Consider the following 18,834-nt stretch of genomic DNA (forward strand, 5'->3'; position numbering starts at 1 on the left):
AAAAGAAACGTCAGTATGACATCAGACCTTACTTACGTACTGTCTGAGCTGTGAGTGAGAGAGTGTGTTTCCTAGTTTCAGTTTCAGTTTCTCAGAAATGTTTAGCTTTAGGGCGTATTCACAGCTGCCTGGTTTAAGTTCGGTTGAGTTGAACCCTGGAGTGTTTTTTACCCTCACGGTGCGGTTCGTTTGGGCAGGTTTGACCCAGGTGTGACAGCAATCGCACTCGGGTGCAGCACCAAAACAAGCGTCAAAAATTCTAAATGTTATCCTTTTACTTTGTTTTTGTAATCTATCGCGGTTATTTGCATAAAAACACACAATTCAAATGATTATGAAATAAAAGATTGTTGTTTTATTGATGAAAGAATCTTGGCATTACTAGTTTTAATTATGTATCATAACTGCTTAAATCTAGTGTTAGGAACTAAACAAGTCATAAATTCCTCTCTAATATCTATTTTATATTGCTGTGAAAACATCTCCTTCAAACAATCAAGTTTCTCGCCAAAAACTGCATTACAGTTGAACACATCAACGCTTGCTTACCTTGTTTTCCGTTGCATTTGTGACACATTGAACATTGCTTACTATGCTTATTTACTGACTTGTTTCCTGTTTTTAAAAAAACTTGCATATGTCAGTAATTTTGGTGGAAAAAGGGTTTAACTGTGTCCTTCTGCTGTTTGCTGCTGAGCAGGAAGTGTGCAGTGAGTTTTTGCAGCTTTTTGTCTGAAAAACTAGGAGTTAAAAGACCTTAAAAAGTCACCTATGTGACTTGATCAGACAAATTACAAAAGGTTTTCATTGTTTCAATACTTTTTTATTTAAATGTTTTTAAATGACTCTCGTTACTGGAAAGGACAGACAAGACTCGAAAAAGTTTTACCTTTAAATTTAACCTCACCAAAATGCATACACTTTAAAGACCACCAGTCTTGCGTGATTTTCTGCTGCATCTCTTTACAAACACCGAAGATGTGTTTTCTTATCTGTTTAAATGCAACTCACCAAGCAGAATTCAGCACTGAGTTCTTCAGATGTAGAAAGATGATCAATACAGTCAATCTAACACTTGGTATATTATACTAAAATTTACCTTTGAGTTCCCAGATGACGTTTGTGATCTTCAGTCTAGAGCAGTTCGATGTTTCTTAACCTTGACTTCCTCTTCTTCTTGTTAAATGTTCAGTGTGCCCCCCCCATTCTCCCTTGAAAAGCTTACTTGCATTTTTCGCAAGCCGTCACTTCTCATCATCTTTTGGTTTTGTACTGTTATTTTTTCTTGACGTGAAGCTCTGGTTCCTCATTGAGGTGGATGCTACGTGAGGCTCAAAGCATCAGCTCATAAAAAGAGATATCTTTGTCGATGTACTTCCTTCTGCTTAAGTGAGATTTACCATCTTCAAGTTAGTTATTACTATAGTTCGGTACATCTTATCTTTGATTGGTCATGAAGTCAAAGCGTCAGCTACAGTGCACAGTTAAAACTGCACAACTGATGCTAATTTTGTGCAGAGAATGGTCTGACTTTCTGTTCTTGCAGTGTTGAACGTGAGGCTTCTCATGTGACCACATATGAAGAAGTGTGAGTTTCCTTATGAGCATTGTGAGGTGTATTTCCTGTAAAAGCAAAACCAAACGTTATGTGCATTACATTTGCACAAGTTTGCATCCTTGTCTGAGATTTAAAAGTGGACTGTGCAGAAAGTTAAAGAGTCACTAATTCTATTTATAACTTGGACCCCTAACATTTCAATTTCAAAAAAGTCTTAATTTGCATACTGATCAACTGTACTGAAGCTCATTTGACATATACTGTATACTGCAATGCATTAAAGCTTAATGAAGATTGTTTCAAACCCTCCATTCACAACACATCTGTAATTCGCACACTAAAGTGAATTAGTCCTCATATAATGAAACAAATCATCTAACATTCTTACCAATCGCACCCATTTTCTTCAGGAGATACTTTGGAAAAATAGTGTAACCCCAATTAAACCTTTTAAACTAAGAGGAAATTATCAGTCAATTTATACCTCGAGAATTACATGATGTCAAAATTAGAAGCTTCATTTCAAAAGCAAATTCATCAAATCAATAATAGTGTCATCAGTCATTTCAGAATTTCAAAATGTGGTGCTTCTGTTTGCTGGTAAACTGGCAACTCGCCAAACTAATTTTCAATTATAAAATGTCCTATTTTGTAGTTTTTTAGGGGTTCAGTATATTTGTAATACATGAACCACTCACGTTCTGCAAGAATAATTAAAAAATATTAGAAACTTATGCTGTTGATGTGTCAATCTGAGGAGTTTAAACTGTTTTTACAAAAAATAACACAGATTTCATTTTGAAAGAAAAGCTTCTGAAATTCTTTATTTGAAAAATAGTATTAACAAAATATTAATTTCAATGAATTATTTTAGTTTCAATGACAAACAGCAGGCAAAATGTCATGTTATTCATAAGTACAACAAATCTTTAGCTTACAATGCTCAGAAAATAATTAAAAAAAACATAATATTACATTGATTACATTTGATAGCATTAGATTGTAATAGAAATATTGGCTCACATAAATTAAATATCAGACTTGTGAAATGTTAATTCCGTTGTTTCTCAACACAACTTATATCAAAAATCAATCAATCCATCAGTCAATTTCATTTAATACACATTTACATCCACATAAAAGTCTAAAAGATAAAATAACGAATACATTTTTCTAGGAGAACACTGGTTTACCTTTAGAGCACATATCGGTCGTGTTGAGTGGAGAATGTGTTGTTACAATAATATTACTAGTAAAGGAGTACAGTAAAAATAAAAACAAACAAATGAAGCAATAACAAAATTCAAAAGAATTTGAAATAAAGTATATACAAGTCATTACCACAGATTCTATTTTAAAGGCCGTTCTCACCTATGGTACACTCCAAGAGTCGCTTTCACTTTCACTTTTGCATTATTCTCAGGGCAGCATTGACTTGTACTGAATTGACATCTCACTCTTGTGTTGCACATGTTAAAGTTTTTCTTGCAAACAAAGACGGTAATTGTTTTTCTACAGTACCGCGGGTACCGTCCTGGCTCGAGAGTATGTCACGAGGAATACTGGACGGCCAAAAACAGACAAAATTAACAAAACTCTGCCATATCTGCGGTGGCGTTTCTATCCATTCGTAAAGAGATGCATTTCCTTGATTTGAACACCAGGGAGCGTAATCCATATACTATATACATTTACGGACACAAAACAAAACTGTGTGGAAACGAGGCGTAATCAACTAGAATAACTGAAAACACCTGCAAGTATGATTAATCATTGTGATTAACGGGACAAACGATCAAGGGGTCAGAGTTTCTACCGCCGTCATTAGTAAAGGGCGTAAAGAATGGGTAGAGCTTCTCTGTGAAGGAGCAGCTGGTAAATGAGTAGAGAAGAGCTGCAGTATCTACGTCATAAAAGGAGACCAGACCCTCCTCATAATCCACAAACACTCCCACCTTCTGAGGTTGGTGAATCAGAGAGAGAGGGACCGGATCATCAGCATTAGCTTTGTACTCATCTCCATTCGTCAACATTATAGTCCAGTAGCCATTCTCTGGGTTTGCTGTGATACTTCTGTTTCTCCTGATTGACTCTTTGGCCACTCCCAAAGCCCAGGCAGTCTTCCCTTTAACCTGAACCTCATAGTAAGATCTTCCTGAAGAGAAACTCTGCTTTCCTAAGACGTTCACACAACTGTAAAATCTGTTAGGGTTGTTCGGTAGGTTCTTCCTCAAGTCACCATGATGTACTTGTTTTCCATCATCAGACAAGATGAGATTTGGATGGGCTGTATCAGGATCCAGAGTCACCTCCAGTGCAAACTGCTGGATGCTCTTCAGCTCAGTGACAGGGGAGATGATCAGAGGGGCAGAGTTATTACCGCCATCATTAGTACAGGGACTGAAGAATGGGTAGATTTTCTCAGTGAAGGAGCAGCCGGTAAATGCGTAAATAAGATCTGCAGAATCTACATCATAAAAGGAGACCAGACCCTCCTCATAATCCACAAACACTCCCAGCTTCTGAGGTTGGTGATTCAGTGAGAGACGCACTGCCGGGCCATCATTAGCCATGTACTCATCTTCATTCCTCAACCACATCGTCCAGAAACCATTCTCAGGAGCCAGTGTGACATCTCCTTTCCTTTCAATCGACTCTTTGGCAACTCCTACAGTCCAGGAAGTCTTCCCTTTCACCTGAACCTCGTAGTAAGATCTTCCTGAAGAGAAACTCTGCTTTCCTAAGATGTTCACACATTTCTTAAACCTCTTAGGGTTGTCTGGGAGTTCCTTATATACAACTCCACAATTCACTTGCTTTCTATTATCAGACAGGTTGAGAGCAGGATGTGAAGTATCAGGATCCAGAGTCACCTCCACTGCAAACTCCTGGACGCTCATCAGCTCCGTCTTCTTTCTGTCTTGTTCTTCTTTTTGACCACCACAGCCATGTGGGTGATTGACCGGAGAGATGATCATAGGGGCAGAGTTTATACCACCGTCATTAGTACAAGGACTGAAGAATGGGTAAAGTTTCTCAGTGAAGAAGCAGCCGGTATAGGAGTAGATAAGATCTGCAGCATCTACATCATAAAAGGAGACCAGACCCTCCTCATAATCCACAAACACTCCCACCTTCTGAGGATGCGACTTCAGATAGAGAAGCACTGCCGCAACTTCACTAACCACGTACTCATCTTTATCCCTCAAACCCATCGTCCAGAAACCATTCGCAGGAGCCAGTTCTACACCTCCATTCCTTTCAATCGACTCTTTGGCAACTCCTAAGGTCCAGGCAGTCTTCCCTTTAACCTGAACCTCATAGTAAGATCTTCCTGAAGAGAAACTCCGCTTCCCTAAGACGTTTACACAACTGTAAAATCTGTTAGGGTTGTTTGGTAGTTTCTTCCTCACATCACCATGATGTACTTGTTTCCCATCATCTGACAGGATGAGATTACGATGGGCTGTATCAGGATCCAGAGTCACCTCCACTGCAAATTGCTTTGCCCACTTTTGCTTGGGGGTCTTTACTTTACATGTATACTCTTCTTTTTGAGCACCACCTAAAATAAGACAGAGAACACACAGACTTAATAATAACATTTAAATTGAAGAAACAAAGGTTTAACCTCATTATACCTTGTACTGGAGTTCAAAAGCACTGCATTTCAGTTAGTTGGCCTTCCTCAAAAATAGGACTGCAATACATTTGTTTCCCCAAAAGCAAATTCAGGAAAAGGGGGCACTCGAATGGTAAAAAAGCAAAAAAATCACCTCGAGTCTTGTGGTGGATTGATCTTGAGGTACCAACTAGGTATATTTGGGTTCACCTCTACCAGTAGTGCAAGCTCAAAGAAAAAGGGGAAAGCTCATAAGCCGTGGATAGATTGCAAGTCTGTTGGTGATTATCCCAATTAGAGGCTCACCTCAGCACAGCTTGTGCTGCAGAGAGGAGGACTCTGACTGTTGCATATGCCAAACAGCTGTATGGAGTACCCGTCCATCTTGGAGGGGTTTAACAGAGATCTTTACCTGTGGACTCTGCAGTTCCACTGGAATGATGATCAATGTGAAGTGGTATCATCGGATCTGTGTGTGTCTTATAAACTTGATTAGCAGAGCGGTAAGCTGATCAGCTTCTGGTTATAAGATGGATCAGATGTATGGGAAAGTTGACAGAGTGACCATGGACCTCCTCCAAGAATCACCACCTTATCATGGCCAGACCTTCAGTAATTCAAGAGCCTTTATTGATTGGCCAATAAGGGACAGAACAACCTTGTGCCGAATTGGAAGACCAGAGCCCCTTACAGGAGCAAGGCTTGGTATCAGAGCACTTTAAACCAAAGATTGATGATTGACTTAGTTGTTGTTTCATCAGATCTGCAGCGGTGAGGAAGGTTGATCATCTCACCTTATCTATGGTCATATATGGTGGCGTACCATAATAAATGATAAATTAGTCTTTACATTTCTTGTCAACACATTTCTATTAATATATTGTTTATAACTTACCTTTTGGTCCCAAGCTGAAGCTTTGAACACGTTGCACCAGATCATTCCTGCTGATTTTTTCTAAAATTGTATTGGTTAACTTCCTAGCTCCATCATCCTGATGTTTCTGTACCATTAGATCCACTGTGTCCTGCCTGTTTGCCTTCTCCAACTGAGCCACTGGGATGCTATGCAGGTTCAGGAACCACTTGAACTTAACAAACTCGTCTTCTTTTAAGTCTTGCAGGATTTTCCAGAGATCCTCTTTGAGTTTTGCCATTATGGCTCCCTGTTAAAAATAAGGAAAATTTTGAATTTGATGGAAATGCTGAAACAATAATCTTTTATTTATTTTTTTACCTCACATACCTCTACAGCAGTTCATCAACGGTCAGTCAATAATGCTGGACGCTGAGGGGAACAGTTTGGCCTGCGAAAACCTGGCATGAATTAACAATTGATTAGATACTGCACTTCATCTTTGTCTTCATCTTCATCTGTGTGTGTTGATGTGACGCGTACTCAGCCTCCTTCCATAGGCCTTGAATAGCAGCAGGAAGAGGCTGCAGCTTTGTTTTAGCCCCGGAGCCCGTATGTACGTAGTACCTATTATGCCTTGATATCGCGATTCAGTTTTTCGTCTCGACGATGCATATTGTCACGTTTTTATATTGCGATATTTCGTGGCACGATATTTCGTCACACCCCTAGTATCAATGTAAAGCTGAGACTCTTGTGGATCCAATGAGCCCAACTGTATTCTTGTGTGATGATGTTAGTCCCCAAAGGAGCTATTTCATTGTAATGAGACCATTTTTTGAAACTTGACCTCACTGTATAAAATGACCTGTGGTGACCTCTAGGATAATCACAGCCTCATGAAACTTTACAACCGCAAACTTGAGACCTAGAGCATGCAGAGGATGGATGGCTTTCCTAGCTAGAGTGACAATAAGGGGGTTTCTGAGCAGTTTACACAACAGAAGTGCTCGCCATCCAATCGCCGAAAAATGCAAATCTTGCAGAAATCTCCAAATGTCAAAAGTTTCTGATCCCAAAACACAGCATGGCTTTTTCTATGTTCCTCAAGGTCTTGGTGTCTTAATGTGGTATTTTGGAGGGATTATTGATCATTTATATCAATTCTCCAGTGGTAAAATATGGTTAAATTTAGCACCAAGTCTGTGTAACAAATGGTATCAACCTAAAAATTGTTGCAACAACTTTTGAGACATAATAGAGCATAGCTTCTATAGCTATTCACCATACTCTTGTCACTTTTTACTGCGTACATTGATAAGTGAAAGGAACCAACTGAAACCACACCCTACCCTAATCTCCTCGAAACCAGCTGCTGATGTGTAAACATTTCAACATCTCATGCATTCTGTATTTCAACTTTAATTCTGTTTCTATAGCACGTCTTTTTGCAGAGAACCATTAAAAATTCACACAATAGTATAATATTGCTGGTTTTCAATTTTTTATTTTACACTGCTGATTCCAGGACAGAAATAAACTGAAAGTCATCTCCCCAAAGAACAAAGTAGAGAGCAGAAACAATGACTAAGTATACACCTTAAAAACTACCAGAAACTAGATATCCTTTCAAACAGTAAACAATTTAACACAGAAAAATGGGTTATCAAAAACTCACCCTGCTACATTCAGCACTCTGCAGTCCTTCAGATTTAGAAAGATGAACAACACATAATCTAGTTTATTATGTCTAACAGCTCCTGTGAACTCTGCTCGAAATGGTCATATAAGGTTATGATCCTCAGTCGATGAGAGGTGTTTACCGTCTTGGCCTCGACGTAACTTCCTGTTAAAGAAAGGTGAGTGAGTTTCCTGCTCTCCCCCCGTTGATGAGCTTGACTTCGTCTGTTCCATACAAGCATTTGTTATATTTTGATTTTAAACAAGTGATGCCATGCTCACAGCGTCAGACCAGCTCCATAACGTTTACAGATTACAGTGGGGACTGATTATGTAATACTGTGTCATGGCAGGATGATATCAACAACTTCTCCATCTAACGTACACAACCGTCCAAAAGTTAGGAATCTAGTCCCACAAAAGACAGGTGTCTGAGAGGATTCTTTGTATGTTTGAATAGTCTTTCATGCTTTTAGCTTGTAGAAAGTCCTCTTTACAAATAGTTTTTTTTTAGGGCTGTCAGTCGATAATATATTAATCGTGATTTATCGCATGATTGTCCATAGTTAATCACGATTAATTAATCACACATTTTTTATCTGTTCAAAATGTACCTTAAAGGGAGATTTGTCAACTATTTAATAGTCTTATCAACATGGGAGTGGACAAATATGCTGCTTTATGCAAATATCTGTACACACAACAAGACAAAAAATGGATATTTGTAGAGAAACAGAACTCATTTTTGTTCGCTATGTTCAGTAAGCGAATAATTGAGGTGTCATCTTCTCTGTCTTGGATTATGGTGACATTTCTAACAGTAAGACGTGATAGAATTGCTCTTTATTGATTTATAAAGCCCTTAATGGCAAATAACTGCTGGACGCTATCCTGGATAACCCCTCCCACCCCCTCCATGATGAGCTAGTCAAGATGAGGAGCACCTTCAGCCACAGACTCATCCCTCCTCGGCACAACACAAAGCGCCTGGGTCAGTCCTTCATGCTGGTAGCCATCAGGCTTCACAACCAAGGCTGACCCCCATATGACAACTATTAGGACTTTTAAGAAATTTAAACATGCACTATCTACCTTTTAACCTGCACTATCTGGCGCACTTTACACTCACTTTACACTGTACATCCTATTTACCACTTTATTGCTGACTGCACATATGTACATATTACATTTATTTATTGCACATTCTACATTTATTTATTGACGGACTGTACACACTATGTTCACCCATTCACTCTGTATCTTTTATATCTCTATTATTGTCTTTATAATTTTTGTATACCTTTACCTCTCCTGTGTTTCACTCTGTTTGCCGATGTTGCTGCTTTGACACCTGAATTTCCCTCCGGGGATTAATAAAGGTTCATCTTATCTTATATCTTATAACCGTCATAAATCACGTCCTTGTTAACCTGCTATAAACTTTTGTCACCTCTTGACATATATTACACTTAAACTTGCCTTGCCTTATGAGTGTGTAATCATAGTACTCACCTGTGTCTGCTGTGTTATTTAGCAAAATCCATGAAATTTAGTCTAAATTGTCTTCAGACACAAACCCAAACGTCTGGACTCTCAGCTCCAGCTTTGAGTAATATCTGAGAATTGTGACGCTGAATCACTTCTTCGTCTTCAAAAGCTTCTTTTCAATGGTCTGTTGACTCTTCTTGGTTCGTGTAATCTGCTTAAATTTGTTAATATTTGACATCAAACTATAAAACCCATATCATGGCAGTAAAATATTTATGATTGTGATTGTCAAGAAATTGAAAATGAAACTGTAATGTTATCTATTAACTGTGATGCTATGGTTAACAACGTACTAAACTCCAATAATACCCTGGTATGAAGCCACCACATGTGGAATTTGAAAACTTCAGATTTTACTGCCCAGCAAAAACCTCCATTCAAGCATAAATTGCACGTTTGTGTAGCTTGTCTAACTATGTGTTGAAGTGCAACCAGCAGACAGTCTTTAATTCTGTTTTATCAGTCACATTCTCCAACGTGCTCTTGACAGGCTTTTCTTGAATGGGCATTTTTGCCTTTATTTGACAGCGTGCAGTGTAGAAATGGAGGGGTTATGAGTTCTTCTGTCTTCTTCTTCATCTTGAATAATAATATATAAATAATATAATAAAATAACAATTCCATAGTTTTCATAGGCAAACTGCAGTGTCCGAAATTATCGTTTTGACTCACCGGTCATGGGGACTGGTGGATGAAAAAACCCCACCGGCCAATTTTTTTACCAGCCAAAATAATAAATTGCCTTTTTGTGTCACATATACATTTGTTTCAGTACATTTACAGTTTGGGCGTTAGGGGCATACCTTGGGGGTCCAGGTCCGTCCAAAAAAGGTCACTGTGCCCCCTCAGCTGAATAACTAAACTGAAATACTTTTACAGCTAAAAGTAAAATCAAGTCGTACAGTTTGGTAATGGAAGTAATTTTTTATTGTACTAGCCTATAAAACACCCCCATCTTTAGCCGATTAAAAACAACTTCCATATCTGCATTGTACGACCAGCCAATGGGCATGATCTTACTCGAAAATTGCAAAACGAATGGAAAGAAGTTGTGTTGAGGAGATTCTGCACTCAGTCGGAGACTCCAGCTGTTCTAATGGTGACTTCATAAATCCACTCATGCACCTTGATATAACATCTCTTTGTAGTAGGCTACACTGTGAGTGGGATTATTATTTGCACGTTTGTAATTGTGGCTACGTTTCTGGATGAGCGAGCATATGGTTGTAATTACATACCGGTTCTTGATGTTGCTTTAAGATGTTGTTTATCCTTTAATTAGTTGTGTAACCGGTGAAAGTGGCCCCATGTTATAAGTTTATTAACACAAAACATTTAACAAATTTCCTGCTGTGTATTTGAGTTTATAACCTCTGGTTTAGTGGATGTATAACATGTGTGGGAGTGCGTACGCGCTTGTGCGCATAACGAGTGACACTATGTAGATGAGCGCCTGAGCCTCTCTGTCAAAGTTTATTTCTTTCATAACACATGATAATGTGAAGGTGGCCAGATGTTACAGGGTTATTAATGCAAAACATTTAACAGACTTCTTAGTTTATAACCTCTGTTTTTGTGGACATAAGAGCATGTGTATGTGACCCCCCTGTGAAGCTTTGGCGACCACTGGTGGAGGTCAGGACCCCCAGGTTGGGAACCAGTGTCCTACATTGTTGTATAACATCATTTGTTTTATCACTTGTTTAATCACTAACATCACAATTGCAGATTACTCTGATTTGTGATGTTTCTTGAGTTGCAGAATCAGTTTTGAGTGGATGATTGATCAAATCTAATCGGTGTAATTGACAGGCGAGATGATCAGAGGGGTGGAGTTTTTACCATCATAATGACGACCGGGACTGAAGAATGGGTAGAGTTTCTCAGTGAAGGAACAGTCAGTAAAGCTGTGGATAAGGTCTGCAGAATCTACGTCATAAAAGGAGACTGAACCCTTCTTATAATCCACAAACACGCCCACCTTCTTTGGCTGATTTTTTACACTGAAATAGACAGCAGAAGCTTCGTACTTATCTCCTTCCCTTAAACATACAGTCCAGTAGCCATTCTTGGGTGTTGCAGAGATCAACTCCTTCCTGTTGATCGACTCTTTGACGACACCTAAATCCCAGGAAGTCTTCCCTTTCACCTGAACCTCGTAGTAAAACCTCCCTGAAGAGAAACTCTGCTTTCCTAAGACGTTTATAGCAGTATTAAATCTTTCTGGGTTGTCTGGGAGGTTTTGTGTTGTGTCACCACAGTAAACTTTTTTCCTATCGTACGATAAGATGAGGCTGGCATTTGCTGTATCAGGATCTAGAGTCACATCCTTTGCAAACTGTTGGACCCTTTTCAGCTTGGCCTTAGCAAACAGTTTCTCCTTCTCTTTGCTGAATATATCCTCCAACTGATTCACAGCGGTCCCGACACTTCCCCCATATGATGGCGGAGGGACGCTGACTTCTATCCAGTTCTTGGTGGGTGGAATAGTGTTCAGGCACGAGAAGCTTTGCAGGAAGTCAGGGTGGTCTGCGGTGCGTGAGAGCTGCTCCACCTCAGAGCTCCTCTTTGTCAGCACAGAGATTTCCTGCTCCAGCTCTTGGATGAATCCTGCAGCCTGTTTCCATGTTGCTTCCCGCTTTTCTTCTATTGCCTCGATGAGATTAGCCAGACTTCTCTCGACAGACTGCTGCAAAACCGCAAAGGCCTGCACACTGTCTGCAATATGTTTTTCTGCAGATTTACTGCTGAACTCTGCTGAGCGACTGATTTCCGAGATCTTCATCTGTCTCTCCTGGATCATCAGCTTAATTTTAGCCATTGTCTCCCCCAGCCTGGCCATCTTTCTTCCATAATCACTATTGAGAGGAACACCGTCATGGCCCTTGGGGTCTAAAACAAGGCAGAACACAAATACATCTGGTCAGTCTTACAGAACAGCTCTCTGTATTGTTTGTTTGTAAATTCCTGTTTTGATTACGGATGTCCCGATCAAGTTTTTTGGCCTTGATCCCGATCCAAGTCCTTTAATAATAGTTATCTGCTGATACCGCATCCGATCCAATTCTTCTATTTACCTAAATGTTGATCAAATATGTATCTAACACATTGAAATAACAGCTGTAGACTGCGGTTTGCTAATGAGACAAAGAGAGTAGAAATAACAGCTTCGTTAGCATTGAAGCTTAGCGCATTTGTGTGTTTTGCCAACGTCAGTGTCTGAGGCGTATAATTAGCACAACATTACAGGGACACTCCCGTGTGTCATGAGGACACATTTTAGGCTTTTCCGCGGTCATTTTTACGCCACGCAACAAACCTACGGTAACGTCCAAAGTAAGCTTGAGGCAACAAAACCACTTAGTTAGTGGCTGGGCTTAAAATAAGGACGTAAACTAAGTAAAATACGTATGGAAAATTGTAACATACAGGAAGTACAGAAAACATATCACAAATGTGACAAAATAAAACAGCGGTCCCCTGGTTAAAAGTCGTGTTTGTTGGACCCTTCTTCCTCCCCATCCGCCCACTATCAGCAGTCTTTCTCGCTTTTTATTCTACATCACTAACTCTGAGTGTAAAATATTCACACAAATGCGTTTATATTGCAGTCACTACAGACTACAAGCATATGGAGGATGGACCTGCGAAAAAAAATTATCAATAAATAAATTACTCGATAAATGAATAACTGTCATTAAATGTACATTAATTAATTGATCAAATGTGACATAAATTGATATTTCTGTTTTAATTTGCTACTTTATCTATTTATCTTTGTATTAATTCCTTTATTTATTTACTCTTAAGTCTAAAATTCCATTTTATTTAATTTTGTATTTATTTTAATTTATTTTTTAAATGCATTTATTTATTTTTGCATTTATTTATTTATTTACGTATTTATGCGTAATTTTCGATTTTGCATTTCACACCTCATTTATTCCCCCAATATTATTTCTGTATTCTTTTCTTTATGCATTTTTGCCTCATTATGCAAATGAGGGACACATTTTATCAATCAATTAATGGCTACATTTATTATTATTATTTCTGCTATATAAAAAAATTCCATTTATTTACTAATTTATTTATTTATTTATTCATACATAACGTACAAATGACATGCCAAAAGCAAGAAAGATGTTCTTATTGCATGCTAAATGCCTTGCGTATTATTTGTTCATTCATAGACCCTTTCGGTGTATCAGCTTTATTTTATCCAATATGATCCAATAAAATATGCCAATGCTAAGGATCGGCTCAAGACGTCTCTGATTTTTTTTTTAACTGCTGTTTGAATACAATCCAGTAATGAACATAATAATTTATGAGATGCATGTGAAACTTCTTTGTTTTTTAGATATTTATATTTTTTACCTTTCCTCAACTTACCTTTCTGTCTTGAGCTGGTCTCTAACAAACACTGCTTCAGATCATTCCTGCTGATCTCCCCTAAAATCTTCATGGTTATCTCCAGGGCTCTAGGGCAGCCATATTTTTGCACCATCAGATCCACCGTGTCTTGTCTGTCTGCCCCCTCCAGTCGGGCCACTGCGATGGCGGAGAACCCTCTAGGGACGCCATCCTGCTTCAGGAACCACTGGAACTGCTTGAACTGATCATTTGCCAGGTCCTCCAGAGTGTTCCACAGATCAAGTGCTGTCATTGTGGTTCCCTAGTAAAACAAACAACACTAATAATTGCAGTTTTTCTAATTGGACGATCAAAAGCTCCCCTTTGACCAAATAGTTCTACAAACTATAGGCGTTTTCGGACTGGAGGAACTTTTTCATAGTTTTCATAAAGAATCCATCGGTACCAACCATGTCATACTAGCTTGCCATGAAGGAGGTTAAATAACGCTCCAAACTTAAACTAAATTTTGGTGAGAAAAACTTGCATGGCCATTTTCAAAGGGGTCCCTTGACCTCTGACCTCCAGATATGTGAATGAAAATGGGTTCTATGGGTACCAACGAGTCTCCCCTTTACAGACATGCCCACTTTATGATAATCACATGCAGTTTGGGGCAAGTCAAGTCAGCACACTGACACACTGACAGCTGTTGTTGCCTGTTGGGCTGCAGTTTGCCATGTTATGATTTCAGCATATTTTGTTATGCTAAATGCAGTACCTGTGAGGGTTTCTGGACAATATCTGTCATTGTTTTGTGTTGTTAATTTACAATAATAAATATATACATACATTTGCATAAAGCAAGCAGATTTGCCCACTCCCATGTTGATAATAGTATTAAATACTTGACAAATCTCCCTTTAAGGTACATTTTGAACAGATAAATAACGTGATTAATTTGCGATTAATCACAATTAAATATTTTAATAGTTGTAGATCATCAAATTTCATTGGATTAGATATTTGACTGAGATGAAGTTCACAGCCCACATTTATAATCATTAAATAATCACTAAATGTATGTGTTTGGGAGAAAGTTATCATCTCCAGCCCTGACATTTGTTAGACAAATAAAACCACAACATCAAAATACGTCTCTAGATTTAACAACTGCCTTAGTTGTTTTGAATCACCAATGTTTGTTCTGTTTTGTAACCAGACTGAATAAACACAGGATAAAGTTTTGTCAAATAAAAGAAAAAAAGATCTCTGCTTTAAAAGCACAGTGAGGCCAGTTCTGACACGACAAATAGTTGTGATGAAATTTCAGATCAGGTCTGTTCTGCACATACTTGTTTATTAATGAATATTCAAAAGTCATCCAATTGTTTTATACTGCTACGCTAATAATTCATTACTCACACGTGTTTCCTGAAAGTTATCTTACCTGTTAAACTCGTCCACAGCGACTTTCTTTCTTCTTCTGACAGACGTTGCTGCTTCTCAGCCGTTCGTGTCTGACTGCAGTCAAATCCTCGAACCTTCCCAACCAAAAGAAACGTCAGTATGACATCAGACCTTACTTACGTACTGTCTGAGCTGTGAGTGAGAGAGTGTGTTTCCTAGTTTCAGTTTCAGTTTCTCAGAAATGTTTAGCTTTAGGGCGTATTCACAGCTGCCTGGTTTAAGTTCGGTTGAATCGAACCCTGGAGCGTTTTTTACCCTCACGGTGCGGTTCGTTTGGGCAGGTGTGAACACAGCAATCGCACTCGGGTGCAGCACCAAAACAAGCGAACCGAGACCACCCTTCAAGGAGGTCTCGGTTCGCTTGTTTGCTGTCCAAACAAACTGAGGTACGGTTCGGTACGGTTCGGTACGGTTCGGTACGCTTTGTTTGTGGCGAGAAGATGATCCAACCTCGTCCGGCCCAACTGGAGAAAGCATCGCGTCTTTTTTGGATAAAACCAGCTCCGGTAGCGAGTTGCGATGTGCATGTCAACACCAGACAACATTAATACAGTAGACCCTACGCTTGCCCTCGCTATTCACATCAGTACTAAACAGGTGTAACATCAGGCTGTGTTGAAGACCACGGGCATACCTGATGGATCTTCGGAAATATTTTCGGCCGATGGGCAGGTCACAGTAAAGGAGGGTTAATGTGTAGCTGCTGTAGAATGGTTGCTCGTAGATTGAAAGACACCACTCAGACCAGGAATCAGGATCTGCACAGGGCACAGTCAACACACACACACACTCAGTGGCAGGCTCTTTCTCAGTCCCCAGTGCACAAGCTGTCCATGCTTTTTCTATGTGTGTTTTGTGCATCCGCACATATAACAAAATACAGTTATAAATAAAATATGTAAACATAAAAAAAATACAGAAGCTACAAATGTATTTAAATTAGTAAATACAACAAAATGTATAGCACCTGAAATTAAATGTAATACTTTTACTAGGTTTCTAACCCTCCAGTTTACATGTAAATAGAAGCATTTCTTCATAAAATAAAATAAAAGTGCACTGTAAATAATTAGCTTATCTTCATATTAGGCTACTCAACTAATGCAGTCCATCCTAACTACACAGGAGAAATATACAACCAACAATTTAACACCATAACGCACCTATAAGGAGCAGCACAGGGCAGTCAACGTGGCAGGCTCTTTCTCAGTCCCCTGCGGCAGTCAGACAATATACTAATGAGCGAAAAACTCCGACGGAGTTAACAGAAGTAAAAGCTGTGTAGCAGAGGAGGACGAGCCTCACAACACATCTTACCGATGCACAAGCTGTCCATGCTTTGCCTATGTGTGATCTGTGCGTCAACAATTAAAGCTCCCCTGCTACAACACGTAACCCGGAACCATGAAAAACACAACCGTTTCATTCATTCAATACAAAGTTAACACAAATACAGTTACAATACAGATAATTTGGCTGATATTGATGACAAAAGAAAGTTTAACACACCGGTTTTGAGAATGTTCACTAAGAAAAAAGCTTGGGTAGAAACACTGAACATCGTCCTCATGTAACCTCAGAACAATCAATAAAAACATCACACAGGAGGGGATTGTGGAGTAGTGTTGTAGTTTCATACAGCTGCCACTAGATGGTGATACTGAGTCATATTTCACTGATTGTACTTTAAAGGGAAAACACTACAGGTGAATAAAGGTAATACATAATAGACTCCTAGTTGATTACTGACATTAAGACAATTATTTTTTGTATTACAACTTTTCTGAAATATTATGTTTAAGCAAATGAGGCCTTATCTAATGCTAGTGAAGATACTGGTATCATATGAAAAACCTAAAGAATCCATCGGTACCAACCATGTCATACTGCTTGTCATGAAGGAGGTTAAATAACGCTCCAAACTTGTGCTAAATTTTGATTATACCGGCATGCTTTTACTGAAGGAACATTTTCACTGCAGGACTTTTACTTTCACAGTTAGTACTTTTACTGCAGTAAATGACCCGAATACTTCCTCCACCACTGAGGAGAAGAATACCTAAATGTTCTTGCCTGAGGCTCGGTGTAGTTAGTGGACTTTCATCTCAAGAATCTCAAGAATTCACCCTCCTCCCTTTCTTGACATTTCTTTCAAGTCTCCACAACCGTTTGGAGCATTAAGGTCAAAAATGTGTTGGTTCGTCCCGGAGATGCTCAATGTTCCTCATTTTCACACTATTTCCCCTCTAAAATAACACGTAAAATTACTACTTTATAATATTATAACTTTATTCTCTTAAACTTCTGACTCTATTCTCATATTACAACTTTTTTCTCGTAAACTTCTGACTTTATTCTCATATTACAACCTTCTTCTCGTAAACTTATGACTTAATTCTCATAATATTACGACTTTTTTGTCTCGTAAACTTATGACTTTATTCTTATAATATTACGACTTTATTCTCTTAAACTTATGACTTTATTCTCATAATATGACAACTTCTTTCTCGTAAACTTATGACTTTATTCTCATAATATTACGACTTTATTCTCATAAACTTCTGACTTTACTCTCATAGTATTATGACTTTATTCTCATATTACGAGTTTTTTCTTCTCTTAAACTTATGATTTTATTCTCATATTACGACTTTTTTCTAATAAACCTATGACTTTTTTCTCATAATATTATGACTTTATTCTCATTTTTTTCCCCCAATGTTGCCCCAATTCTCCATTGTAGTATATACAGAGGAAATCAGGTGTAAAAAGAAAAGGAGGACACATGAAAGGAAGGTAAAAGGAGGAAGGACAAAAGGGAGTCTCCCTCGGTGCTGAGAGGAAACAGGTCGAGCAGGCTGGTCTGTTTACTGGCCTGAGGGAGTTTCTCCGCCTTGGCTCTGTAGAGAGCTGTAGAGTCAGTCGAAGGCAGCCAGTCGACAGCAACAAGCCGCTGACCAGGAAGGAATAAAGACAAATAAACGCCATGGCTGTGAATAAATGCATCAAATTCCTCCTCTTCTTCTTCAACCTTCTTTTCTGGGTGAGAAATTCAAGATCATTTTCCTACATAATCTCAAACTTCTTAACTTTACAGGTGATGTATTGGATGTTTAATCAGGTCCTTTTTAGAGGTCATGTATGTTTAAATAATATTAATCTAAGAGTTTCTAAGTCTGTATCAGTCGTAGCTTTATTTGGTTTTTAAATTGTTTGAATTGTGTGATGCAGGATTCATGTGTTGCACAGTTTATGGGGGTGTTTTACTGGTGTTGGAGGCTGGGATTTAGCTGTTAATTGAAAAAATGACAGATTATTATCATATTTTACTCTATTTTTTTGTCTTTTTTCAACAATTTTCAACTTGTTTTTGGGGCATTCATGCATTTGGGGCAACACATTTCAGGTGTTTTTACTCTTGTGTTTTATATTTGAACTTTTCTTTCTTTTATATAAGTTTTATATAATATCTATCCATCCATCCATCCATCCATCTATCATCTTTCCATCTATCCATCCATCTATTTATCTATCCATCCATCAGTCTCAGTCTCAGTCTCTTTTATCTTTCTTCAGTCAGCCATTCATTGATGTTGAATCAGTGTTTAACAGGTTGCGTCGGCTCTCTAGTATCTCGGCCTCACCCTCTATGAACAAACATTTCCTGGGTTTCAGGGCGTGGCTTACCACTCTGCCCTCACATCATCACGTCTGCAGCCTCATGTTACTCCTCAGTTAAGTTTT

The 18,834-nt window shown here is 38.6% G+C and overlaps 3 protein-coding genes across 6 annotated transcripts in view; 1 reads left to right on the forward strand and 2 right to left on the reverse strand.

Annotated features, from left to right (window-relative positions):
- LOC141762005 (uncharacterized) overlaps window positions 1-15,852 on the reverse strand; it is a 43,879-nt gene extending 28,027 nt beyond the window's left edge. The window contains exons 1-4 of one of the 2 annotated variants that reach the window (XM_074625778.1): window positions 15,722-15,846; window positions 15,068-15,161; window positions 13,657-13,939; window positions 10,633-12,153 (exon numbers count right to left, since the gene is read on the reverse strand). In XM_074625778.1, the coding sequence (XP_074481879.1) occupies window positions 11,054-12,153; window positions 13,657-13,930 (1,374 nt within the window). In that variant the 5' untranslated portion in view covers window positions 13,931-13,939; window positions 15,068-15,161; window positions 15,722-15,846 and the 3' untranslated portion in view covers window positions 10,633-11,053. Of the gene's footprint in view, window positions 1-10,632; window positions 12,154-13,656; window positions 13,940-15,067; window positions 15,162-15,721 lie in introns of both variants that reach the window. The other variant, XM_074625780.1, reaches the window with a different exon arrangement.
- LOC141762067 (F-box only protein 15-like) overlaps window positions 1-18,834 on the forward strand; it is a 103,802-nt gene that overhangs the window by 48,603 nt on the left and 36,365 nt on the right. The window lies entirely within an intron of this gene.
- LOC141762004 (uncharacterized) lies at window positions 2,380-6,237 on the reverse strand. The gene is made up of 2 exons (XM_074625777.1): window positions 6,076-6,237; window positions 2,380-5,123 (listed from the first exon to the last, which is right to left on the reverse strand). The coding sequence occupies exons 1-2, from the start codon at window positions 6,188-6,190 to the stop codon at window positions 3,325-3,327; spliced, it is 1,914 nt and encodes a 637-aa protein (XP_074481878.1). The 5' UTR covers window positions 6,191-6,237; the 3' UTR covers window positions 2,380-3,324.

Source organism: Sebastes fasciatus, chromosome 23 (assembly GCF_043250625.1).
Source record: "Sebastes fasciatus isolate fSebFas1 chromosome 23, fSebFas1.pri, whole genome shotgun sequence".
In the NCBI taxonomy this organism is placed as follows: domain Eukaryota; kingdom Metazoa; phylum Chordata; class Actinopteri; order Perciformes; family Sebastidae; genus Sebastes; species Sebastes fasciatus.